This window comes from Pituophis catenifer, unplaced genomic scaffold (genome assembly GCF_029215685.1).
Source record: "Pituophis catenifer annectens isolate HBS135680 unplaced genomic scaffold, rPitCat1.0.hap2 SCAF_2, whole genome shotgun sequence".
Lineage (NCBI taxonomy): Eukaryota > Metazoa > Chordata > Lepidosauria > Squamata > Colubridae > Pituophis > Pituophis catenifer.
The window spans coordinates 176,976,471-176,999,186 of NW_027256882.1; the positions used below are offsets into that span (position 1 = coordinate 176,976,471).

Sequence of the window (22,716 nt, forward strand, 5' to 3'; positions counted from 1 at the left end):
CCCAGGGGCCTGATGGATCCTGATAGGTTCCAGATGGAGCTTGGGCCATTTCCTGAGAATCTGGCACATGACTCGGCCGAAGACCTGGTGGCTGCCTGGGATCGGGCGGCTGGTGGGGTCTTGGATCGAGTCGTGCCTTTGCGGCCTCTGACCTGGTGCCGATCCCTCGTGACTCCCTGGTTTACCGAGGAGCTGAGGGAGATGAAGCGCCAGAAAAGACGCCTGGAGAGTGGTTGGAGGGCCAGTCTCGCTGAATCTGACCGAACACTGGTAAGGTCGCATATTAAGACCTACCTAGTGGCGATAAAGGCGGCAAAGTTTAATTACTTTTCCGCTCTTATTGCGTCATCAGAGAATCGTCCGGCTGCCCTGTTCAGGGTGACCCGCTCCCTGCTCCACCCGGGAGCGCGGGAGGACCCCTGGAAGGCAGGTCCGAGGATTTCGGACAATATCTGTATGACAAAATCGCTCAGATCCAGGGGGATTTGGACTCTGACTGGGTAGATTCGGGCAGGGTGGCGAGAAATAGTCTTGAGAATGTTATCTGGGAAGAGTTTGACTCTGTGACCCCTGATGACGTGGACAGGATTCTGGGGAGACTTAGTGCGGCCACATGTTTACTGGATCTGTGTCCTCCTAGTTAGTACTGGCTTCCCAGGAGGTTACACGAGGCTGGCTCCAGGGAATTATTAACGCTTCGTTGAGTGAGTACTCGTTGAGTGAGTATATAGTGACGCTTCGTTGGCTAATACTGCCTGGACCCGGCAGTATTATCCAACTATCGTCCTGTCTCCAACCTTCGCTTCGTGGCGAAGGTTGTCGAGAGTGTGTTGTGCGACAGTTTCCGCAGTACCTGGAGGAAACGTCTTATCTAGATCCATTCCAGTCGGGTTTCAGACCTGGGCACAGCATGGAAACGGCATTGGTCGCGTTGGTCGATGATCTCTGGAGGGCTCGGGACAGGAGTTACTCCTCTGTTCTGGCCCTGTTAGACCTCTCAGCGGCTTTTGATACCATCGACCATGGTATCATGCTGCACTGGTTGGAAGAGTTGGGGATGGGGGGCACCGTGCTACAGTGGTTCTCCTCCTTTCTCTCAGACCAGTCGCAGTTCTTGTTGGCAGGGGGGGCAGAGATCGACCTCGAGGCCTCTTATATGTGGAGTGCCTCAGGGGTCGGTCCTCTCGCCCCTTCTGTTCAACATTTATGTGAAAACACTGGGTGAGATCATCCGTGGCTTTGGGGTGAAGTACCATCAGTACGCTGATGTCACCCAGCTGTAGACCTCCACCCCAGGCCACCCCAACGATGCCCTTGAAGTGATGTCCCGATGCCTGGAGGCTGTGCGGATCTGGATGGGGAGAAACAGGCTCAAGCTCAACCCTTCCAAGACTGAGTGGCTGTGGTTCCCGGCATCCCGATATAGTCATTTGACTCCATCACTGACTATTGGGGGTGAATCTTTGGCCCCTTCGGAGAGGGCTCGCAATCTGGGAGTCCTCCTGGATACGCAGCTGTCCTTGGAGGAACATCTGACGGCTGTTGCCAGGGGGACTTTTTGTCAGGTTCGCCTGAGCCGCCAGTTGCGGCCCTTTCTTGATCAGGATTCCCTGTGCACAGTCATTCATGCCCTCGTCACCTCTCGCCTGGACTACTGCAACGCTCTCTACATGGGGTTCCCCTTGAAGGGCACCCAGAGGCTCCAACTGGTCCAGAATGCAGCCACGCGGGTAGTCACGGGAGCTACCTGGCGCTCCCATATAACACCTCTCCTGCGTGAGCTGCACTGGCTTCCAGTGGTCTTCCGGGTGCGCTTCAAGGTGTTGGTTATCACCTTTAAAGCACTCCATGGCATAGGACCTAGTTATCTTCGAGACCGCCTGCTGCTACCGACGGCCTCCCACCTGTGCGCTCCCATAGAGAGGGCCTCCTCGGGGTGCCATCAGCCAAACAATGTAGGCTGGTGAGCCCCAGGGGGAGGGCCTTCTCTGTGGGGGCACCTACCCTCTGGAATCAGCTGCCCCCAGAGATAAGGAGAATCCAAGACCTCGGTGCCCTCCGCCGTGCCCTTAAAACTTTCTTTTTCCAGCAAGCCGGGCTGGCCTAACACTTTTTAAATGTTTTAATTGGTTTGTTACTATTTTTAATTATGGGGCCAAATTTATATATATCTTTTAATGGTATTTTAATATTTGTAGTCTATGTTTTTATGTGGCTGTACACCGCCCTGAGTCCTTAGGAAGAAGGGCGGTATACAAATTCAAAAATAAAATAAATAAATAAAATAAAAATAAAATGTGGAAATCTATTATAAGAATCCTTCTCATGACAAACTATTCATGTCTTTGCATTCAGAAGAAAATATGATGAGACTCTAAAGATTGAAGGCTTTTTAAAGACCAGAAGAATGTTTTGAATAATCTTTTTATACTGGATTTAGAAAAGGGATTTGTTAAGTCTGTCGGTGATTTTGTTAGAATAAACAAAGAGAAAATGAAAAGAAACCAAATGTTTGGACCAAACATGAAGGGGCTAAAGATTAAGATTATAGAGAGCAAGGGAAAGGAATATGAAGTTGGTTTATTTGACTAAAGTTAAAATATATATAGGTTGCTACTTTTGAAAACTTTTAATGGATTTTCTTTGACCAGGTTTAAAGGACAATGTTTTAATGCTTTGTTTATAGATTCAAGTTTTATGTAAAAGAGTTCATTTGCTGCATTTTAAATTTATCTGATTAAAGTTATAATAGTTACGGTATGACGCTATCTCTGGTAATTTTTATTGGATTTTTCCTGACTAGATTTGAAAGATGACATTTGCAGGATTTGTTTAATAATATAAATGAGATATAAATGTAAAAGAAAGGAATTCAATTGGGTGTATTAGATAAAGTTTATAATAGACAGGTTGTTATTTCTAGCAACCCTTAATAGATTTTTGCTAACTAGAACGGAGTGAGGTTTTAAAGTTGTGCTTATATAATATGGTTTATATTAGCTTTATCTGTACATGTAATTTTCAAATTGTTTTTTAAAAAGGGAAGTTGCTACTTTATATATTTTTTCTCTACTTGGACTGGTTTTTCCGTTTCTTCTTTTATCTTTCATTTCATTTTATTCTGAATTTCACTCTATATAATTTCAAGTGTATCTTTTACAGTCATGTGACAATGAGAGAGAGAGAGAGAGAGAGAGAGAGAGAGAGAGAGAGAGACAGAGAGACAGACATTGTTTTTTTTGGGATTAATAATGAGCTGGACAGGAAAAAGGTGGGGATAAATTTTTCTTGTGTTTGCACTATAATGGCGCATCATTATGTGCTATTTGTTGGAAGTAGGAGTATATAATCATGGAATTCCCTCCACTTGGAAACTAACAAAATCTGAGAAAGCATTTGTTGTAATGCTGCTGTTTCCAGCTAAATGTAGTTGACAGCCTTGCCTAACAGAAAATGTGTTAAGACTCTTGTCTTATAATTTCTAGGCTGCCTGAAGTCCAACACCTCTGGAGGGTATCACATTGGGAAGGAAACATTAAAATGTGAAACACTTCACTTATTGCTATCTATAGCTATCCAGGGAACTTGGATCAGAACCTAAACTTATGCATGTGTGTTTGGACCCCACCTTCACAGTTTTCTTCTCTTCCTCTTTGTTCTGTTCTCCCTCTGCTGGTGCCTGTCTGCATTACAACAAGAAAGGCAGCGGTGGGAAGAATGTTAGAGGACAAAAAGGAAAGGAAGACATTAGACTTTATCTTGCATTTGCCATCTGAGTTTCTCAGTATTCTTCTATATTCAATCCCTATTTAATGAAATACTTCTTGTATTTATTGCCTTCTTAAATTGGAGTACTGTACATTCCAAACTTTTACTTAAACAATCCTACTGCAGTATAAATGACTTTGCTTGATGTTTTATAGCAGGGGTCTCCAAACCCCGGGCCAAAGCCTCTACTGGGCTGCAGCCTATTTGGAACCAGGCTGCACAAGTGGCGGGCCAATGTACGCAGCTCAACTTGCGGAAGCGGTGGGCTACCACACATGCACATCCATGCACCAGCCCACTGCTCGCGCAAGTCAAGTTGTACACACATGTGCATGCTGGCCCACCACTCATGCAGTCCAGTTCCCCTCTCTCCCCACCCTACCCAGCCAGGCTGCCAAGCCACAAAGGTTGGGGACCGCTGATTTATAGCAGTAAAACAAACAATTTTACAAAGTTACAAATCAAACAGCTATTATCTAGTTGAATTTCTTTCCCATCCTGCCTTCACTTAGGCTATGCTCACTTCTCTTCTTTGGAGGAATTAATATCATCCCCATCAGCAAGATTGTCCACTGCAATAGCCAAGAAGACATTGAGTAAGATATCTGAGGTGAGAAGTTTAGAGAAAACAATCTGATATAAGAGGAACTAATTCACTCTAAAGACACTTGAAGAACAATTTTTTAACCCAACTAAAGATCTAAAAGTTAGTCATCTGAGTTTTACTTGATTGATTGGTTAATAATGTGCATGCATTTTGTATATGTGGAAACACAATCTTGAAACACAAAGAAACCTCATTTTTAAATAAAAAAAACTCATTCATTAGAAGAGTTATCTCTTCCTGTGCACATGGGAGAAAGGAAGAGGCTTTTATAGAGATTATCTACATAAATTTATTTTATTTATCAAATTTATATGGCTGCCCATCTCATAAGAGATGACTCTGGGCAGCATACAACAATCAAGTAAAACAACAAATATAGTATATAAAACAATCATTATAAAAATATAAAACAATCATTATAAAAATATAAAACAATAATTATTAAAAATTAAAACATTATTGAAAATTAAAATACTCCAACCAAAAGGCACAGATAGAGTGAATATATCGACCACAATACTAGAGCCATTTTAGAATGACATTGGTTCCCCTGAGGGACTTCTGAAACAATAGCAAGGGATGGAGCTAACCTGACTTCAGGGCAGAGAATGTTCCACAGGGCAGGTAGATGTGAGTATTTGGTATAAAATGGCTCTGCTAGGTGAATCTAAGCATCTTTTGGGGCAATCAAAAGGCTATCAAGTGCTTTGCAATGACAGCATTGCTATGTATTGATTCATTCATTTGTTCATTCATTTTATTCCTAATCTATCCCACAGATGAAGTTCTATGGGTAGATTATAAAATTATTGTGGTTCTACAGCCTTACAACCAGGAAAAGTCAGCATGATTGCTCATTTTATGGACTAGAAAGACAATGAATGAATATTTCATTCATTCATAATGCCATTGCCTAGAACAAGCAGAAGAACGTAGGTGAGAAAGATTAAGGTACCATAACATGGCTAATAATTCATCAGAGAGCCAGTTCGGTCTAGTGATTAAGGCACAGGACTAGAAAGCTGGAAACAGTGAGTTTTAGTTTCGCCTTAGCCATGAAAGCCAGCTGGGTGATCTTGGGCCAATAACTCTCTCTCAGCCCAACTCACCTGACTGGGTTGTTGTTTTGGGGGAAATAGGAAGAGGAAAGTATATTGGATATGTTCACTATCTTGAGTAACATGTAAAAATAATAAATATGGAATATAGATATTTAGATATTTAGATAGATAGATAGGTTCAAATGATTCTAAAGAAAGAGTTAAAATCTATACTTAAAGGGACAATTCCTGGAATCCAAGAAAAAAATGGAAGAAAGTGTTTGACAATCCCACATCTGTGTTACCAATGCAATTTTATCCTTCTATAATCACAAGAGATCCAAAGCAATGGTGGGTTGCCCCTGGGTCGCACCGGTTCTATAGAACCGGTAGTAAAACCGGCGGGAGGCTCCGCCCACCAACCCCGACATCATGAAAACGCTTGCGCAGAAGAGCATGCCCGCGGCTCTGCTGTGAACTGGTAGTAAAGGTAAGCAGAACCCACCCCTGATCCAAAAGTATGGTTGTCTGTTATTTTTCTGACAATAGACAGCCTATGTAGTTTAGTGTTCTGTGTCGCATTTTTTTTTTTTTTTAATTTGATTTATATGCCGCCCTTCTCCGAAGACTCAGGGCGGCTTACAATGTGCTCAGCAATAGCCTTCATCCTTTTTGTATATATTTATACAAAGTCAGCTTATTGCCCCCACAACTGGGTCCTCATTTCACCTACCTTAGAAAGGATGGAAGGCTGAGTCAACCTTGAGCCTTGGCGAGATTCGAACCCTGCAGTAATTGCAGGTCTTAATAAGCTTAATAACAGGGTGCCTTAAACCCCTGTACTACCAAGGCATTGTAGCCACTTTGGCGCATTTATACAACCAATCTCATTGTATATATAATGTACAATGACAATAAAGGCTATACTATACTATGCAATTGAGAAACTCACAATCGTGACCAGAAAGGCAATGGTTTTCTTCTAATCTTGACTGATAATAACTAGTATTTAAGGTGTGTTGGATTTATTGTATATATTGGGCTATGACAGTGATTGATTTAGAAACTAATCTGACTGTTAAGGTGGACATTTCTTTCTCAAGGTCACATTTCTTGAAGGGTAACTGTTGAAGGCTGCATAACAACGGTAAACCATACTGTAATCAGTAGTGCACAGGGAACCTGTTCTCTCCTGCAATTCTCTGCTTTCCTTTCACCAACTTTCTGTTGTCTTCTTCTGATATCTTCTTCTCTTTCTTTTTCAATTAGGGACTGACAAATTAAAGATGCATTGCTCTTTCAAAGAACTAAATTGATTGCTAACAAAAGACTTGAACATTTAAGCCACAAGGCCCATAAAAGTTGAGCCTAGGATTTTATCAGTCCTAAAAGCTGAGGTGGCACAGTGGTTAGAGTGCAGTACTGCAGGCTACTTCGGCTGACTGCTCGCTGCAGTTCAAATCTCACCAGGCTCAAGATTAACTCAGCTTTCCATCTTTCCAAGGTGGGTAAAATGAGGACCCAGATTGTTGGGGGCAATATGCTGACTCTGTAAACTGCTTAGAGAGGGCTGTAAAAGCACTATGAAGTGGTATATAAGTCTAAGTGCTATTACTATTGCTATTACGTAGCCATCCTTTGTTATAATGGAACTAAATATAGGCTCTTAAAAGGTATGTGATCAACATTTTGATCTGCTTCCAAAAGAGAATTAAGGGTGGGTGAGATTGACATAGCAACTAATTTATAAATTAATTAGCACTAGAGCAACCTCTCATGATTCTCCTGGCCTTAACATGCAAATAATATCACTGCCAACAGCAGGGTCAAAGGATACAGTTGCCGCAAATAAAGAGAATAATGAAATAGATGCAGACCAGCATGCCGGGAAAATAGGGGCCACCGTAGGCCATGATTCCATCATACATCACTGCATTCCAATCTTCTCCTGTCAGTATCTATATTTCACAGTTGGACAGGGAAAACATCAACAGCAGATCAGATAATTCTATAACCCCTCCCCAAGAAGAACTTCTCACAATCTTGTAGTGAACAAATTACTAGTCTCGATCTAGTGAGGAGGGATTTTGGAATCCTGGTTCTTTTTGGTATAAATTCACAATTTGAAGATGGTTGTGAATGGCAGGAGGTAATTCCGAGCTATTTCGGTCACATACCGTACTCTCCTGGCTTACTTGGATTATTAGCAACTGTCTCTTAGCTCTTCCATGCATTAACATTTGAATGGTGGGTATATACCACAAACCTTTATTACATCGTCAGATCCAGAAAAACAATTTATTCTCTTAAGCATAACCAGCTTTGCTTTCTTTATAATATGAAAACCCATTAGGTCAGGACAAATAATTACTTCTGGCAGCAAAATGGAGTTTTTTATATTTAATGTTGCCAAGCGTGAGAGGAAACAAGAACTCTAATTTCTTTAGTTTTACGCATTTCAGGTTCAAAGCAGAGATGACAAAGGCAGGGCCAGCTTGGGTGAGTATATAGAAGCGACATAACTCTATGTAAGCAGAGTTAATAGAGCTACCCCAACACATTTTGCTCTTAAAATGTTTATGTTCCAAGTGGGGTTTTCTTCTCCTGACGGGATTTAATTTCTGTTTTGGAGTATATCAAGGAAAAGCCAATTGGATTATAATAGTTTTAAAGAGAACTTCATGGATTTACCTAGGTGTAAATAAGTATACCCCTCCATCCAAAATGTACACCTATTAAAATTCTAACATGCAATGCTGAGTATTTACTTTTGTACCTAAGATCGATTACAATATTTCAGTAACCTATGCTATGTTGTTTCCTTGACTATTCTCTTAAGCCTTTTTCAAGAGCTAGGCTTCAACCATTACAGAAATTTAAAGCTGCTCCTAAAATGACTCATAAGTCTAGGGAACCATTTTCCTGAAAGCCATTGCCATTTCTCAAACCTTCAGATAGCACTAATTCTTGAATAGCTTTAAGAATAATATTTTCCCAGCCTAAAAGTTAGAGACAAGGATTGCTAGCAGCCGTGTGCCTGGAATTTATTTCTTGGAACTCATTCACAAAGTACCAGAAACTAATTATATGAATCACATCTTATATATTTTTTCATTAAGAATTAGGACCAAATAAAGTGTTTTTACTAACTCCAGGAAATACATGGGTCTAAGGAGCAATAGTTTATCATTCAGGCTCTAAGCCAGAATAGGGAATGTCAACTCTCAAAAGCACCAGGTAGCAGGGCCAATAGCAAGAGACTGTGAGAGCTGTAACTGAAAACATCTTAGAAAGCCACATAGATATGGTGGTACTGGCCTTTAATCATCTTCCTAAAGGTTCTAGTCCACTGGCATAATGTGCAGTCTTTTACCTGGAAGACAGTGAGCAAGGCCTGGGGGAAAGTGTCAAAGGTGCTGCGTTTGGTCTGAGTCTCATCAAAGTTAAATTTGCCACCAAAGAGTTGCATGCCTAGCAAGGAGAAGATGATAATGAAGAGGAACAGCAGTAGAAGTAAGGAAGCAATGGACTTCATGGAATTCAGCAAAGAAGCCACAAGGTTGCTCAGTGAGGCCCAATGCCTAGAAGATAAGTCATGGAAAAGTAAGCAAGCTAAGTAGCATGGAGCATCTTTAGAAGCCAAGAGTTATATCAGAATTATAGAATAGCTTTTGAGGACCACTGTGATAGGGAATTCACAGAAACAAAACAGGTCCAGTGTTGTAAACTGCCTGTCTGTCAGGCAGCTAAGAAAAGGTTTAGCTATCCATGTATTACTAAATTATCAACATCTCTCACTATTTCTCCACAGTAGTTCTGCTAGCTAGAATTACAGTATAGCAGCTGTCAAAGAACTGTATATTGGCAACCTAGGTCTTTCAATTTTTTAATATTTTTTTCTTAGGGCATTACTGAACACTTGTTAAGTTTTACATAAAAATTGGCACGTTATTTTCTATATAAATATTTCCTATTTCGGGTCCAAATTATCTACCTTTTTATGCATCTTTTTAAAAAATCTTGATATCTTTTTCTACAAGAAAGAGTGACTCAGGCTAAAATCTCTACTTGTTTTCCTGAAAGTAAGTTTTAGACTTAGTGGGGCTGAATTCAACATACTTTGTGCTTAAGCTTGCATGCTATAGACCAACAGACATAAAAAACCCTATTTTGTAAACACAGGAAATACTTGACACTGATGGTTCAAGGTCCCTTTAAAAATATCATGTTTCCAAGTTCCACATCCTCTAGAAAGCCAGACAATCCCATATAGTATATCATCTGTCAGCTTCATTTAACTATAAAGGAACTGGTGGAATAATAGTAGTAGTAGCAGCAGTAGCAGCAATAGCAATAGCAAATAGCACTTCAAATCATCTCCTCCTATGGGAATGTCAATATATACCATAAGTAAATGTTATTAAGCTGAGCAATCTAAGTGAATGCTTTATTCCTGGCTAATGGAACTTCCTTACCTGGTTATTTTGAAGATTCGCAGGAGGCGGACACAACGGAGCACAGAGATTCCAAGGGCTTGCATGATCTCGAATTCTACCAGGACAGTCTCCAAAATCCCACCGCATACCACAAAACAGTCAAAACGATTGAAGAAGCTGACAAAATAGGCTTGGAGGCCTAGGCTGTACATCTTCAGCAGCATCTCCAGGGTGAACAGTGACAACAGTACTTTGTTAGCATAAGCTGCAACAACAAAAGATATGGGGCAGAATAGGTTGCTGTATCTAGCACCGATTTTGATAGAAATTCTAGCATCAAAAATAAATATTTTAAAGGACAAGCTCTGACAAAGTCTGCAGAAATAATAAAATTACAGAGTCACTATATGGAACACAACAGAGTATATTCTCTGGGACAGGACTAATCAAATCTTTGTTCCTATTGTGTAATATTTCATCTGAAGTCTCACAATGCACTAGATAAGGTACCATACTGTTTGTTTTCACCTCTGTCCATTTAAAGAGCAGTAACAGGGCAGCTGGGGCATCACACCAGCCTTGACCCCTGCTTGTGCACCCTCCTATTCCCAACAGCAGCCACCCCAGCCTAAAACTTATGAGGAAATGTGCACCTGTAGCAGCAGAGGGAGAAGATTTTTGCTAGAACGCTCCCAAAAGACTTGATCAAGAGATTGTGCAATCCCAAAATGGAAGGGGGAAGGGGAAAGAAGTTCAGGGCAACCACACCCTAGAATTTTGGGATTTTGGCCTTCGAGGCCTGGGTGATAGTTCTTCTTTAACTCTAGATGGGCTGGGACTTCCCCTGACTGAACATGTGCACAATCTGGAGACTGTCTTGGACTCATGGCACCTGCTTGAGGGTAGCAGCTGTGGCTAGCGAGACCTTTTCACCAATTTGTCTTGTGTGCCCACTGAGTCCTTTGCTGGATCAGGAGGCTTGCTCCTGGTCACTTATGACTTGGTCACTTCCCATTTGGATTACTGCAATGTATTGTACATGGGGCTGCCCTTGTAGACCATCCAGAAGTTGCAAGTTGTCCAGAATGCAGCAGTGATGGATGCCTCTATATTTACCTACTTTTCACCCCCGTTGCATGAGCTGTACTGGTTCCCAGTTTCTTTCAGGATGCAATTCAAGGTACTGGTTATTACCTTTAAAGCCCTATATGGTGCAGAACTAGGTTATCTGCGGAACCACCTCTCCCTAAAGACATTTGACTGTCCTACTAGACTGGCACACTCCTAGTCCCTGTCTTTAAATGTTGCCATCTTATGAAATCTAGGAAGCATGCCTTTTCTGTGGCAGTCACTGCCCTATGGAACATCATTCCCCCGAAGCTAGCAGGCCCATGGCAACTTGAAAGCCATTCATTCAGCCTTCCAAAAAATGCTTAAAAGTTTGATTTCCCCCAAGCACTGGGATAGGGTGAGATTGAGCATATGAATTTATTGTGGGCTGCTTATAAAAGTTTAGCTATAGGCTTTGTTTTGTTTTGGTTTTAATATTTTTTATTTTACACAGATGTTGCTTTATATTTTGGTTGTGAGCCACCCAAACTTTAGTACAAGATGGGTGGCTATATAAATGTTACAAATAAATAAATAAATAAACTCTATAACTAATACCCTGTTTCCCCCAAAATAAGACATCCCTTGATAATAAGCCCAATCAGGCTTTTGAGCACATGGCAATAAGGCCAAATGCTTATTTCAGAGTTCAAAAAAATATAAGACAGGGTTCTATTTTCGGGGAAACATGGTACTAAAATTGTTTAAAAGGAGGAGGAGGATGGAAATCTGCAGTTTATATCTCTAATTGGGGATAGAATATGTGTAACCTGCTACAGGTATTCCTCCCTCCAATCAATTGTGTCTCAAACTAAATTCAAAACAATGAGTTCCTGCGTCTCGGCCCCGTGTTGAAAAATTCATTTCTCGTATGGCTATCCAAGGCAGCCCTAATGCCTCTAGACAAGTCTCACTTATTTAAGGCTATCTCTATTTAATATGTCTTGTAGTCCCACCTTGGATTTGGGTGAGCCAATAAGGCTGCCTGTAATGTTCAGAAGCAATGGTGAGGGTATTCAGAAACACAAGGAGCAGGACCATCCAGTAGAAAGAGACAGATTTGACAGCCAAACGACACTTCTTCCGAAAAAGTCGGTTGATACGCTGTACATGGCGGCTGGGGCACAAAAGGAAGAACAGAAATTATTGAACAGCCTGGGGGTCATGGCAAGAATGGAAAACTAGGCTGTTGTTATACTCACCCAAATTTGGTCTTGGAAAGCTTTTGTCTGTGAAAAATAGAAATTTAGTAAAAACTCAAAATGAATTCTTCAGCTAAAGCTAAAAGACCCAAAGAGAAGTTACAAATCTATCTGGGATGCTATGGAAATGGTTCAAAATGAAATTCCACAAATCATCATTAATACACCCTAGAACCGTGATGGCGAACCTATGGCACGCGTGCCACAGGAGGCACACGGAGCCATATTAGTGGGCACGCCAGCTCAGCTCTGGGGTGCATGCGCGCGCCGGCCAGCTGATTTTCGGGCCTTCTGGGCCCACCAGAAGTAGGGAAACAGGCTGTTTCCTGCCTCTGGAGGGCCTGACGTTTTTTCCTGTCCCCAGCCTCCAGAGACTCCCAGAGAGGCTCCTACAAACTCCTACAGAGGCTCCTACAGACTCCTAGAGAGGTTCTGGAGGCTGGGGACAGCAAAAAATGTCACTTCCTGTCCCACCGGGAGTTGGGAAATGGGCCTTTTCAGCCTCCGTAGGGCCTCCAAGGGAGTGGGAAAGGCTGTTTTCGCTGTTCCCAGATACACAGAGAGGATCTGGAACCGGGTAAGAAAGAAAAACGGGCCTACCAGGCCATCATGTGCCAGGAGCGGGGGGAGGAGGGGAGAGGGGGTTGCGCACGCATGCACGTGGGCACCTGTGCGCGCGACCCTCCCCCACCCCCCCCTCTCCTGGCAGGCGATGGCAAAAAGGTTAGCCATCACTGCCCTAGAACATCTTTTCTAAATACAGAATCAAGAACCATTTTGTAAAAATGGGCTCTCATCCCATAGGGGTGGCAGTCCATGGCCATATGCAGCCCCTCCATCATCTGTTTGAGATCCCTAAAATTTGCTAGCAGAATGGTGATTTTCAGCTGCACATTTTGGATGGCAAAGTATAGATGGCAATAGGAGCCTAAGATCTCTATATGGTAAAACATTTCATTTTGCTTCTCCTTTCCCTCTCCAACCCAGAGTCTTCCACAAAAGGCTGAACATTTGAGCCTACTTCTTTCAGTGGAATGAGTGAAAGGTCTTCTGCAGGTTGCCATCTATCCAGCAGGATAAGTTGCTGCCTTGCCTCCCCTCCCTATTTAAAGAGATTGCTGACCTTTGGCCTGCACATAGAAAAATGCAGTTTGACATAGACCGGGGTGGGCAATTGTGGCTCTTTTACAACCTGTGGACTTCAACTCCCAGAATTCCTGGGAGTTGCTGCCAAGCTGTCTCAGGAATTCTGGGAGTTGAAGTCCACAGGTTGTAAAAAAGCCACAATTGCCCATCCCTGACATAGACATTCTAATGCCATGAATAGAGACTTAATTTTTTCCCATTATCATATAAGGAGGTTACTTTTTTAGAGGTCAGCATGCTATTTAAAAAATAGGGACGAACAAAACAAAGTGACACCTCTAAGATAGGGATTTTTCACAAGTAGGCTTCAGCAAGGAGGCCGTATATTCAGCATGTCCATCTGCTCAGCAAATTTGCTTAACTAGTCTATTAGTTAATAGAGGGAAGAGTTCAGTCTGCAGTAAGAAGTGCTTATTGAGGCAGGATTTAATCAGAGACATGAGATGCAAGCTTAGCAGAAAATAGCATTCGCTGGAGAATTTCTTCAAGGCAGGCAAGAATATTAAAAATAGTAAAAACTAAAATCAGTTTAAAACTAAAATCAGAAATTAAAATCTGATCAGTTATCAGATATAAAGCCAAACAATCTGTCACTTAAAGAAACATCTTCTAAATCAGGTTGTGTCCAAGCTAGGCAACTTTAAGGATGTCAACACTCAGAATTCCCCAGCCAGCTAGATAGTGAATTCTGGGAGTTGAAGTCTTCAAGTCTCCAAGTCTTCAGGAGCCTTGGTAGTACAGTGGTTTAATGCACCCTGTTATTAACACAGCTGCCTGCAATTTCTGCAGGTTCGAATCTTACCAGGCTCAAGGTTGACTCAGCCTTCCATCTTTTCTAAGGTAGGTTAAATGAGGACCCAGTTTGTGGGGGCAATAAGCTGACTTTGTATAAATATACAAAAGTATGAAGGCTATTGCTTAACGCATTGTAAGCCGCTCTGAGACTCCGGAGAAGGGCGGCATATAAATCAAATTAAAAAAAAAAAAAAGTTGCCAAGGTTGGACACCCGTGTTTTAAATGTTGGTTGCTTGTCTTATTTTGGACTAGAGTGGAATCTAAACACTTGATCTTAACATTTAGAGCATCCCTGAAGGACTTAGGTGGATTTGGTCCGACAATAGAAGACTGAAAACAGATTAGGGACTTTGCTTTCTCAGGATCACTCTGAGATCCTCAATAGGAGGATCAATAGGAAATGCCAGGAACTAATCCCAAAAACTCTTACCCCAGCAGAGAAGATACTCAAATAGGGGGGCAGGAGGCAACAGGAGGCAACCTTTTGGATTCCCCATTAGCTTCCTAGAAGAGTTAACTTGGCCTGTAGAACACTAATAATTAGCATTGTTCTGCAGCCCTCCTCTCTGTGGCCAGGCAAACTCACAAACACACATCATAGCAGTGGCTCTGAAGGTGCTCTTCATCTTCAACGTTCTCCGTGTTGACCGAGGTACTTTCGCTGGCAGGAAGACTGGCTGGGGAGAGAAAATCAGATTATTATTATTATTTTTTTGGAACAACCCCAAGTTCTTCCTGCAGTATTTCTGTTCAAAAAGACAGCTGCCACCATTGAAACCATAGGATTGACTCTTCCTCAGACCATCATTTTGATACCTTTATGATATGCAGAAGAAAGGGAGATAGTAAATACACTGCCCTCTTATGAAAGATTTTTCAGATTTTTTTAAAATTGCAAATTTTCAAGACAACATAAACAATCATCTTAAATTCTCTTTCAAATTACATAATATTTTCCAGATATTTAGAAATGATTGCAACTATACTATCTATATGCTTAATACAGGTAGTCCTTGACATATGACCACAATTAGGATCAGACTTTCCAGTGCTAACGAAAGCATTGCTAGGGGAGCCATGCCCAATTTTACAACTTGTGCCATGGTTGTTAAATGAATCACTATCATCGTGAGGTTGTTAAGCAAATCCAGCTTCCTCCATTGACTCGATGGGAATATCACAAATGGTGATCCCATGACCCTGGGAACATTGCAATCTTCACAAATACATGCTGGTTGTCAAGTGCCCGAATTCTGATCCTGTAACCATGGGATGCTGTAATAGCCATAAATGCAAAGACTGGTTGTAAATCACTTTTCAGTGCTGGTGTAACTTTGGGCATTAAATGAATGGATATAAGTAGAGGATTACCTGTAATGCATTCTTTGGCTGTTGGACATAATTCAGTTTCATCAGCTTTTACAATTTTATTACTGCAATGGAAGTACAGTACATACATACTAGTTTTAATTATTTAAAGAGTCAAAACCCTTTTTATCCCTTTATCTGTTCCTCTATTACCTTTTTGAATTAAAAAATGTAATCAGAAACTTTATAAATAATAGATCACAACTGCTGTGAAGACTGGATGAGCCAGAGTTTCTTAAATGCGATACTGCAGATTGAACCAGGGACTGTGATATCGTCCTCCTATTAATCATGGATCCTGTTTGGCCAGCAGACCTGGAAACTGGCAAAGGGTATCCTATTGCTGCAATTATGCCGTAGGGAGAGGAAAGACGCATTGTGGCAAATGAAAATAGATAGGAAAATTCACTTGGAGAGAAAAACACTTGGATAAGGAATTGCCATAAGGGCATACAGTAAGAAAAATCTAATAATCAACCAAAAGCAAAGAAATTAAAAATAGAACTCCTCGGCATAATTACCAAATAGGCTTGTGAAATCAACAGACTTCATTATATAGAATGAAGCACAGATGAGGAATGAAGTGGAAACATAGTATCTACAGCTTTCTCTGCTTAGCCCTTAAAGAAAACTAAGCATATACACAAAGGAGTAAGAAAACATTGAAAATTACTGTGGCTGTCGGAGGAATGAGTTCTATGCCTGAACCATTTCTTCTTCCTCTTCTTTTCCATCAGGTTGGCCACAGTAACGTCTTCCACAAAGAAGGCACAGATGAGAGAGAAAGATTGGAAAAACATGAAGGGAGGGATAAATAGGAAAGGGAATTATTTAGGAACAAAGTGGATGGGAATGGATGGAGAACAATAAACGATGAGAGGCAGATGACAGAAAAAAGGAAATGTGGTGAACCCTCCTTACAAACGCCTTGTCCATTTCTTTCCAAGCCATTAGAACTAAAGAGCTTGGAGTCTCAAGACTAGAAGCAGCTATCACTACCCAAAGTCTCTTCCCATTTGGGTAGTGATAACTGAGGTCTTCAAACAGAGAATGAATTTGGATCCTGATCTAAGAAGGGCTTTGACTAGATAACATTTAAAGTCCCTTTCAACTCTATGATTCCATTTGTTTTGTGTCTATTCTTCTAGATTCCATACATACCGATTAGTATAATATAAAATGGGAGGTGCATGTTGCTTAACTGTGCCATTTAAAAATTTTATTACATATTTAATCAACTTTTGATTAAATGTGATAAAACATATTTTATTACTTAAAGAAGAAAGGCACTGTGCTGTTCTTCTTTTGGAATTTGCTGAATAATTTATTTCATTGTCAACTCATCTGTGCACACACAAAAACGCATAGGCATAATGTAGGTAAAAATATTTTAGCACAATTTTAAAAAGCTAAAGATGGTGCCAATCTAGAAGATAATTAGGAATTTGTTTCTGGGTACACAGAACAGTGTTGCTGCAAAAGTTGAAATCACTATCTTTCCACTCAATGCTTACTTACTACCATACTTATGAGTGGATTGCCTATAAATGGAGACATTGTATGAATACATATAAGGAAATATGGAACTCATCTATACCTATACAGTAAGTTAAAAAGCAATATCATTATAGGTGTGTATTAGATATATATATATATATTTGTGTGTGCGTATGTTGAATATTTATTATTAGAAAATTATATATAGAATTGTAATTTGTTCTAACAATGAATTACAGTAATCTGTATCTTATTTTTTGTTGTATTTTTCATCTATTTCTAAGCACTTGTTATGTATTTTTAAAAATGTATTTGTGCTTTTTGTCATTTTAAAATATTTTTTTAAAAACAATCTCTCCTTAAAAAGACACAGTAAGTAGCACTGAAAAAAACTATGCTTGGGAAAACTATACTATTGTCTGTTTGTTGTTAAGAAAAATATTTCCATATTATTAAAAATATTTTCTAAATGCCCTGTAAAAAGTGAGTGAGTAACTTTAGTGATTTCTCTCTATTGTGGGACCACTACACAACATATTTGCTTTCGTTTTTGGAAGTAATCTGAACAAAAGGAAGGACCAAGATCCCTGAAACTATGTAAGCTGATGGACTGAATGGAGAAGGTAACCTTCATTTCTCTCCACTGCTCTCAACACTTGTTCAATGAACCCAAAGCAGCTGATACAGCTCCAGTGAATTAATTAGCACCAGGAGATGGATTCTTGGAATTGAATGCCATTTTCTCAGGCTACAAATTATAGCTACAGGAAATTAAAGCTGCCACTAATTGGCCAGTTCTGGGCTCTGCCAAACGGAAGAGCACAACACAGTGTCTCTTACTGCAACCAAATGGCCATGAGGGTGAGAAAGAAACAATAGATGCAACATGAAGGAATGGAAACCACCAAGCTATCAGCCTGGTCTGCCCTATTCTCCACTAACTCTATTCCTGTAACTAAGATGGCATGCTCCACTCACAGTTAACTTGCTGTATGCTGTTTACTGTACATTCACACAACCGAAGCAGCATAAAAGACCTCAAAATAAGTAAGTAAATGAAGATTTCAGCTATGTATCCTAACACATTCACACTGGAGTCCCCTGACTTCCTCATTTCAATCAGAATTCCTTTTCAAGCTGGCAGTTTAGTTGGTTTTTCCGCTAATCTTGCATTGCTGTGGCTTGGATTGATTCCTCTCTAATCCCCCTCATACAGAGCTGTTACAGATGGTAACATCCAGGCTGCTAACTAAACCATCTCTAGGACAGCAAAGAACAATCCCTGGCAAACAAGGGAGAGAGCTTGGAAGGAATGGTCCTGAAAGCTCTTACAAGTATGCTTTTCACTTGTCTCATCTTTTTCTTCATCGGGCTCAATGTCTTCTGCTTGCATGATCCAATCCAGATAGCCCTTCAAATCTTCCTCCATCTGTTGTTTTTCTCGTAGCTTTTGGAAGTCTCCCCGGGCTTTTGCCTTCTCTCGTTCCTTAGAGAATTCCCTTTGGATGGAAGAGGTCAAATTAGTTGACTGGACAACATCTGAAAATTTCTATGAAGGCTCTCCTTGCCTTTGATGCAGCTAGCTATTATGTGCAGAATATTAACTTAGATCTTGTTTCCTGAACCTGTTTTATAATTGAAATGTCCTAGCTGTAGTCCAATTATTTTTTCTGACCTCTTCCTTCATGTGTCTCATGTTTAATCAGACAATGAGAACATGGGACGTTACCTGTTACTTATTTTTTCTACTGTTTTTCCTTTTTATTCTAGATCCTTTAGGGTTTTTCTAATGAGAAAGAAGGCTGTTCTAAAAATGCAAAAGTACACAGAATCACATTCTAGCTCCCATTGCTAGACTTGAAAATGTGTAAACCATATTTGCTGAAATCTGAAAAAGATTTCAAAAGACAAGAGATCCAGACATTGCTTACTGCAGTTCTTTGCCCTTGATTCATATTTAACAAAAGTAGGATAAATTAAGCAAACGAGACAGAAATGTGAAAAAATTGTTTGCGTAATTTAAGCAGATGTGAAAACCTTAGTTTACATGCTTTTTTTCTCTATCAAGGAAGATGAACACATTCTGGTCACATGTCCAATGTTCCAAATCTGACTTACCCACTTAACACACCCAAAACCAGATTAAGCACAAAGAAAGAGCCAAAGATGACAAGGCTGACAAAATAAACCCACGGTAGTTCATGACCCACTGCATCTTGCATCTGGAATAATCAAACAAAAAAAAAAATACTTAAGGAATCATACATAAAGAGAGGCTGAATTGTATGAATTACTACAAGGAAGTATGAACAGAGGAGCTTTCTGTTTCTTTGCCAGAAGGACACAACTTACCCAGTACAGAACATCAGTCCAACCTTCCATGGTAATGCATTGGAAGACAGTAAGCATGGCAAAAAAGAAGTTGTCAAAATTGGTGATTCCACCATTGGGTCCATCCCACCTGCCACGACATTCGCTATTGTTTATTGTGCATTCCCGACCGTGTCCAGAAAAAGCACAAGGTGACGGGTCTTCCTCAGCCTCCAGATCTGCAACAAGTAGAAGATGAATCACAGTGATGAGAGAAGCAGGATCATCTAACAGATTTATTGCTGAGCTGAATCAACTTCCAAAGTATGCTAAAATTTCTTATAACTCTCCCCGTCATACCTTTAGCCCGAGACCACCCCAAAGTAGGCACATGAATAAAATTAACTTACAATTTCTGTAATTTTGTTAAATCCAACATAAAAACATATTAGCATACCGCTTTTTAAATCTAGGCACATGATTAGGCTGTATGACTTATCTTAAAAAGATCTTTCAATCAAAGTGGAAAATTATTTAAACCAGTAGGAAAAGATGCATTACAGAAAACTTTCATAATCTTCAAAATGATTACTTTCCAACCAAAACTTGCATACTGTACCCTATTCTACAAGGATGAAGCAGAACTGTTTCCTCCAGTTATTTCATATTTGAACAGAACTAACTTTCAACTGTGTTGTTTTTGGAAGTGGAGAAGTCTTGGCTAGGGCTACCGGGCAGTAAAAATACAGATTACCACAGGATGCAGTGAAGGGTATTCTGAAAACCACATTTTTGCTATCATTTTATATAATCTGGAGTTTTTAAAATATAGATCTGACAGACTTGTGCTATGCTTGGTGAATTATACCTGACCTGAATCAATGATGAAGCAGGTCTTATGCATGCGACCAATGAAGAGCTCCAAGCCAATGATGGCATAGATGATGATGACAAAAAGAACTAGTAGTGCTATGTGCAGAAGGGGCACCATGGCTTTCATGATAGAATTCAAGACAATATGCAGACCTATGAGACAGAAATGTTTAGGATACAACATCAGCTTTTCAGAGCACAAGAACTTCTTCCACATGAAGGGTACAATTTCAACTGGCCCATCTCAGGAATACAGTGCTGAGTAGAGGAATTTCTCTTTTCCCCTAGCACAATGTTTACTAACTTTGGCAACTTTAAGATGGGTGGAACTCAACTCCCAGAATTCCCCCGTTAAAATCCACCCATGGTAAAGTTGCCACTGTTGGGAAATACTGCCCTAGCACAAAACAGATTTGTGGAAAACATGGAAGTCAATTGTTTTTAGATCACCTAATTAAACTTCATATATATCATCATCATCAAGGTAGTTCATTAGAATTTATCATGTAGTGATGCAGAGAATAGCAAACATAACAGTGTGCTATGCACCACTAATAATAGGATACAGTGTGGAGTCAGAATGGCAAAGTAATAGTGTCATGTGGCCCTGAACAGGAAGTACACAGTTTGCATCAAGAACAGCAATGATTAAGTGGAGAGCACTTCAGCCTGTGCAATGCACCAGCATATAAACCTACACATAGTCCTATACGTGTCTAGTTTTATGTGATTCAGTATCTCCGATGCAGTACAAAAGAATTAATATGAGCTGGAACGTGATCTTAAATTGTATTCTAGAACAATAACAAATGAGTTGGAAAACATGATATCAAGTCCAGTTGCCTCTTGAAAAAGCATCTTTGGGATAACAGTGGTAACAGAAGTAACAGCCTCCGTGCTTAATAAGATATACTGGTAACAAAAAGTATAGTATGGCCATTGTGCAACCAGCAGCAATAAAACAAATCATATATAATTAAGTTCATAATGTGCAGTCATATAAGAGACAGTCAGCATCTCAGCAGAGTTTGGCATCACAACATATAAGTGCATACTAAGAGACATGGTTTTTTTATTCAGCCTTTCCCTCATAGGCATATATCTAAGAAGCATGAGTACAGGAGATGCTTACTAGGGACACCAGAGACCAGACGCAGAGGTCGCAGGACACGAAAAGCTCGCAGGGCTTTGACATCAAAGCCACCTGGCTTCCCACTCATGTGATGGGCCTCCCCAGGCTTGTGAGAGACTTGTTCCAGAATGACACTGAAGAGACTATAGGGAAAACAAAGGACAAGACAACGCAGGGGAAGATTGATTTCAGGATGATGGACCAAGTTTCCTTTCACCAGCATTCTGAAATCACCAGGATACCTTATACAAACGATATCTTCCACCTAGGTAACTCAAGATCTGTTAACTTTAAATTCCAGAATTCTTACCAATGGCTTTGCTCACTAAAGAATTTTGGGAGCTAAGGCCACATTTTGGAGACATTTCAAGTAGGGGAAAATTAGGTTCAGAATCAAATCATTTTTAAACTATTCTACTATCATCTAAACAATGGAGTGTTAGAAATGTTTGACAAACCACTGTATTAATTTATTTAGCATATGGCATATCATACATGGACTTGCAATATAAACATTTTGCCTAGATTATAAAAAACACAATAGAATATGATTGTTAAAAAGATCTATATTCAGATGCCAATGTCTAGGCCATCTAACCATTGAAGTGCAGCACCGTTGACATGAAAAAAAATGGATACTGGATTGGTATATACCCCCAGTTTACAGCTGGTCATGATATACATACAGTTTGATGTGGGACCCTGCCTCCAGTCAGTGAAGAATTTCACAGTGAAGCTTCTGTAAATTTTTCCAGTTCTACTTTCTCCCACCCTTTAAATATGTTCTATAAATCTAATGCCAAAATGACAATCCTAAATGACCCTTTTTATTTTAATTTGGTATTCATAGTTCCAAACTATTTGCTTTTCCTGGTCTATGCCAAAGTTTTAAAAAATTTAATACAGTCTAACAGACAATCTGCTTCAGAGTCTGTTAAACAAGATGTATACAAAATATACATCCTCGGTGGTGCAGCCGACTAAAGTGCTGTTAAGTGCTAGCACTTAGCTGCCAGCTACCTGCAATTAGTGCAAGTTCGAATCTCAACAGGCTCAAGGTTGACTCAGCCTTCCATCCTTTCAAGGTAGGTAAATTGAGGACCCGGATTGTGGGGCAATAAGCCAACTTTGTATAGAACAACACCGCTTGGGGGGGGGTGAAAGCCCTAATAAGCAGGTATATACAAAAAAAGTACGCAGGTTATTCAGACAGCTCCATTGCCTCTTGTTTTACTCTGAAAATGTAATAGGAGGAAAAATTACGATAGCTGCATTTTTCAAATTATAATACTCGGATAACAAACAAATTTTCCTCTGCAACTCTTTAAGTCACAAGAAGTCGTTCAGGACAGGATTTTACTTTCTGTTCTACGGTACATCCTTGCTTGCATTGCCTGCTGTATTTCTTTCCACTTAAGCTAAAGATAGGTT

General features: G+C 40.3%; 1 protein-coding gene across 1 annotated transcript in view; it reads right to left on the reverse strand.

The window, feature by feature from the left end:
* Positions 1-22,716, reverse strand: part of CACNA1F (calcium voltage-gated channel subunit alpha1 F) — a 60,969-nt gene that overhangs the window by 35,600 nt on the left and 2,653 nt on the right. The window contains 15 exon segments of the mRNA XM_070934453.1: positions 153-192; positions 3,635-3,658; positions 4,292-4,373; positions 7,253-7,373; positions 8,789-8,996; positions 9,891-10,116; positions 11,918-12,078; positions 12,164-12,183; positions 14,688-14,782; positions 16,147-16,227; positions 18,303-18,469; positions 19,089-19,192; positions 19,323-19,519; positions 20,154-20,306; positions 21,286-21,428. Of these exon segments, the coding sequence (XP_070790554.1) occupies positions 153-192; positions 3,635-3,658; positions 4,292-4,373; positions 7,253-7,373; positions 8,789-8,996; positions 9,891-10,116; positions 11,918-12,078; positions 12,164-12,183; positions 14,688-14,782; positions 16,147-16,227; positions 18,303-18,469; positions 19,089-19,192; positions 19,323-19,519; positions 20,154-20,306; positions 21,286-21,428 (1,822 nt within the window).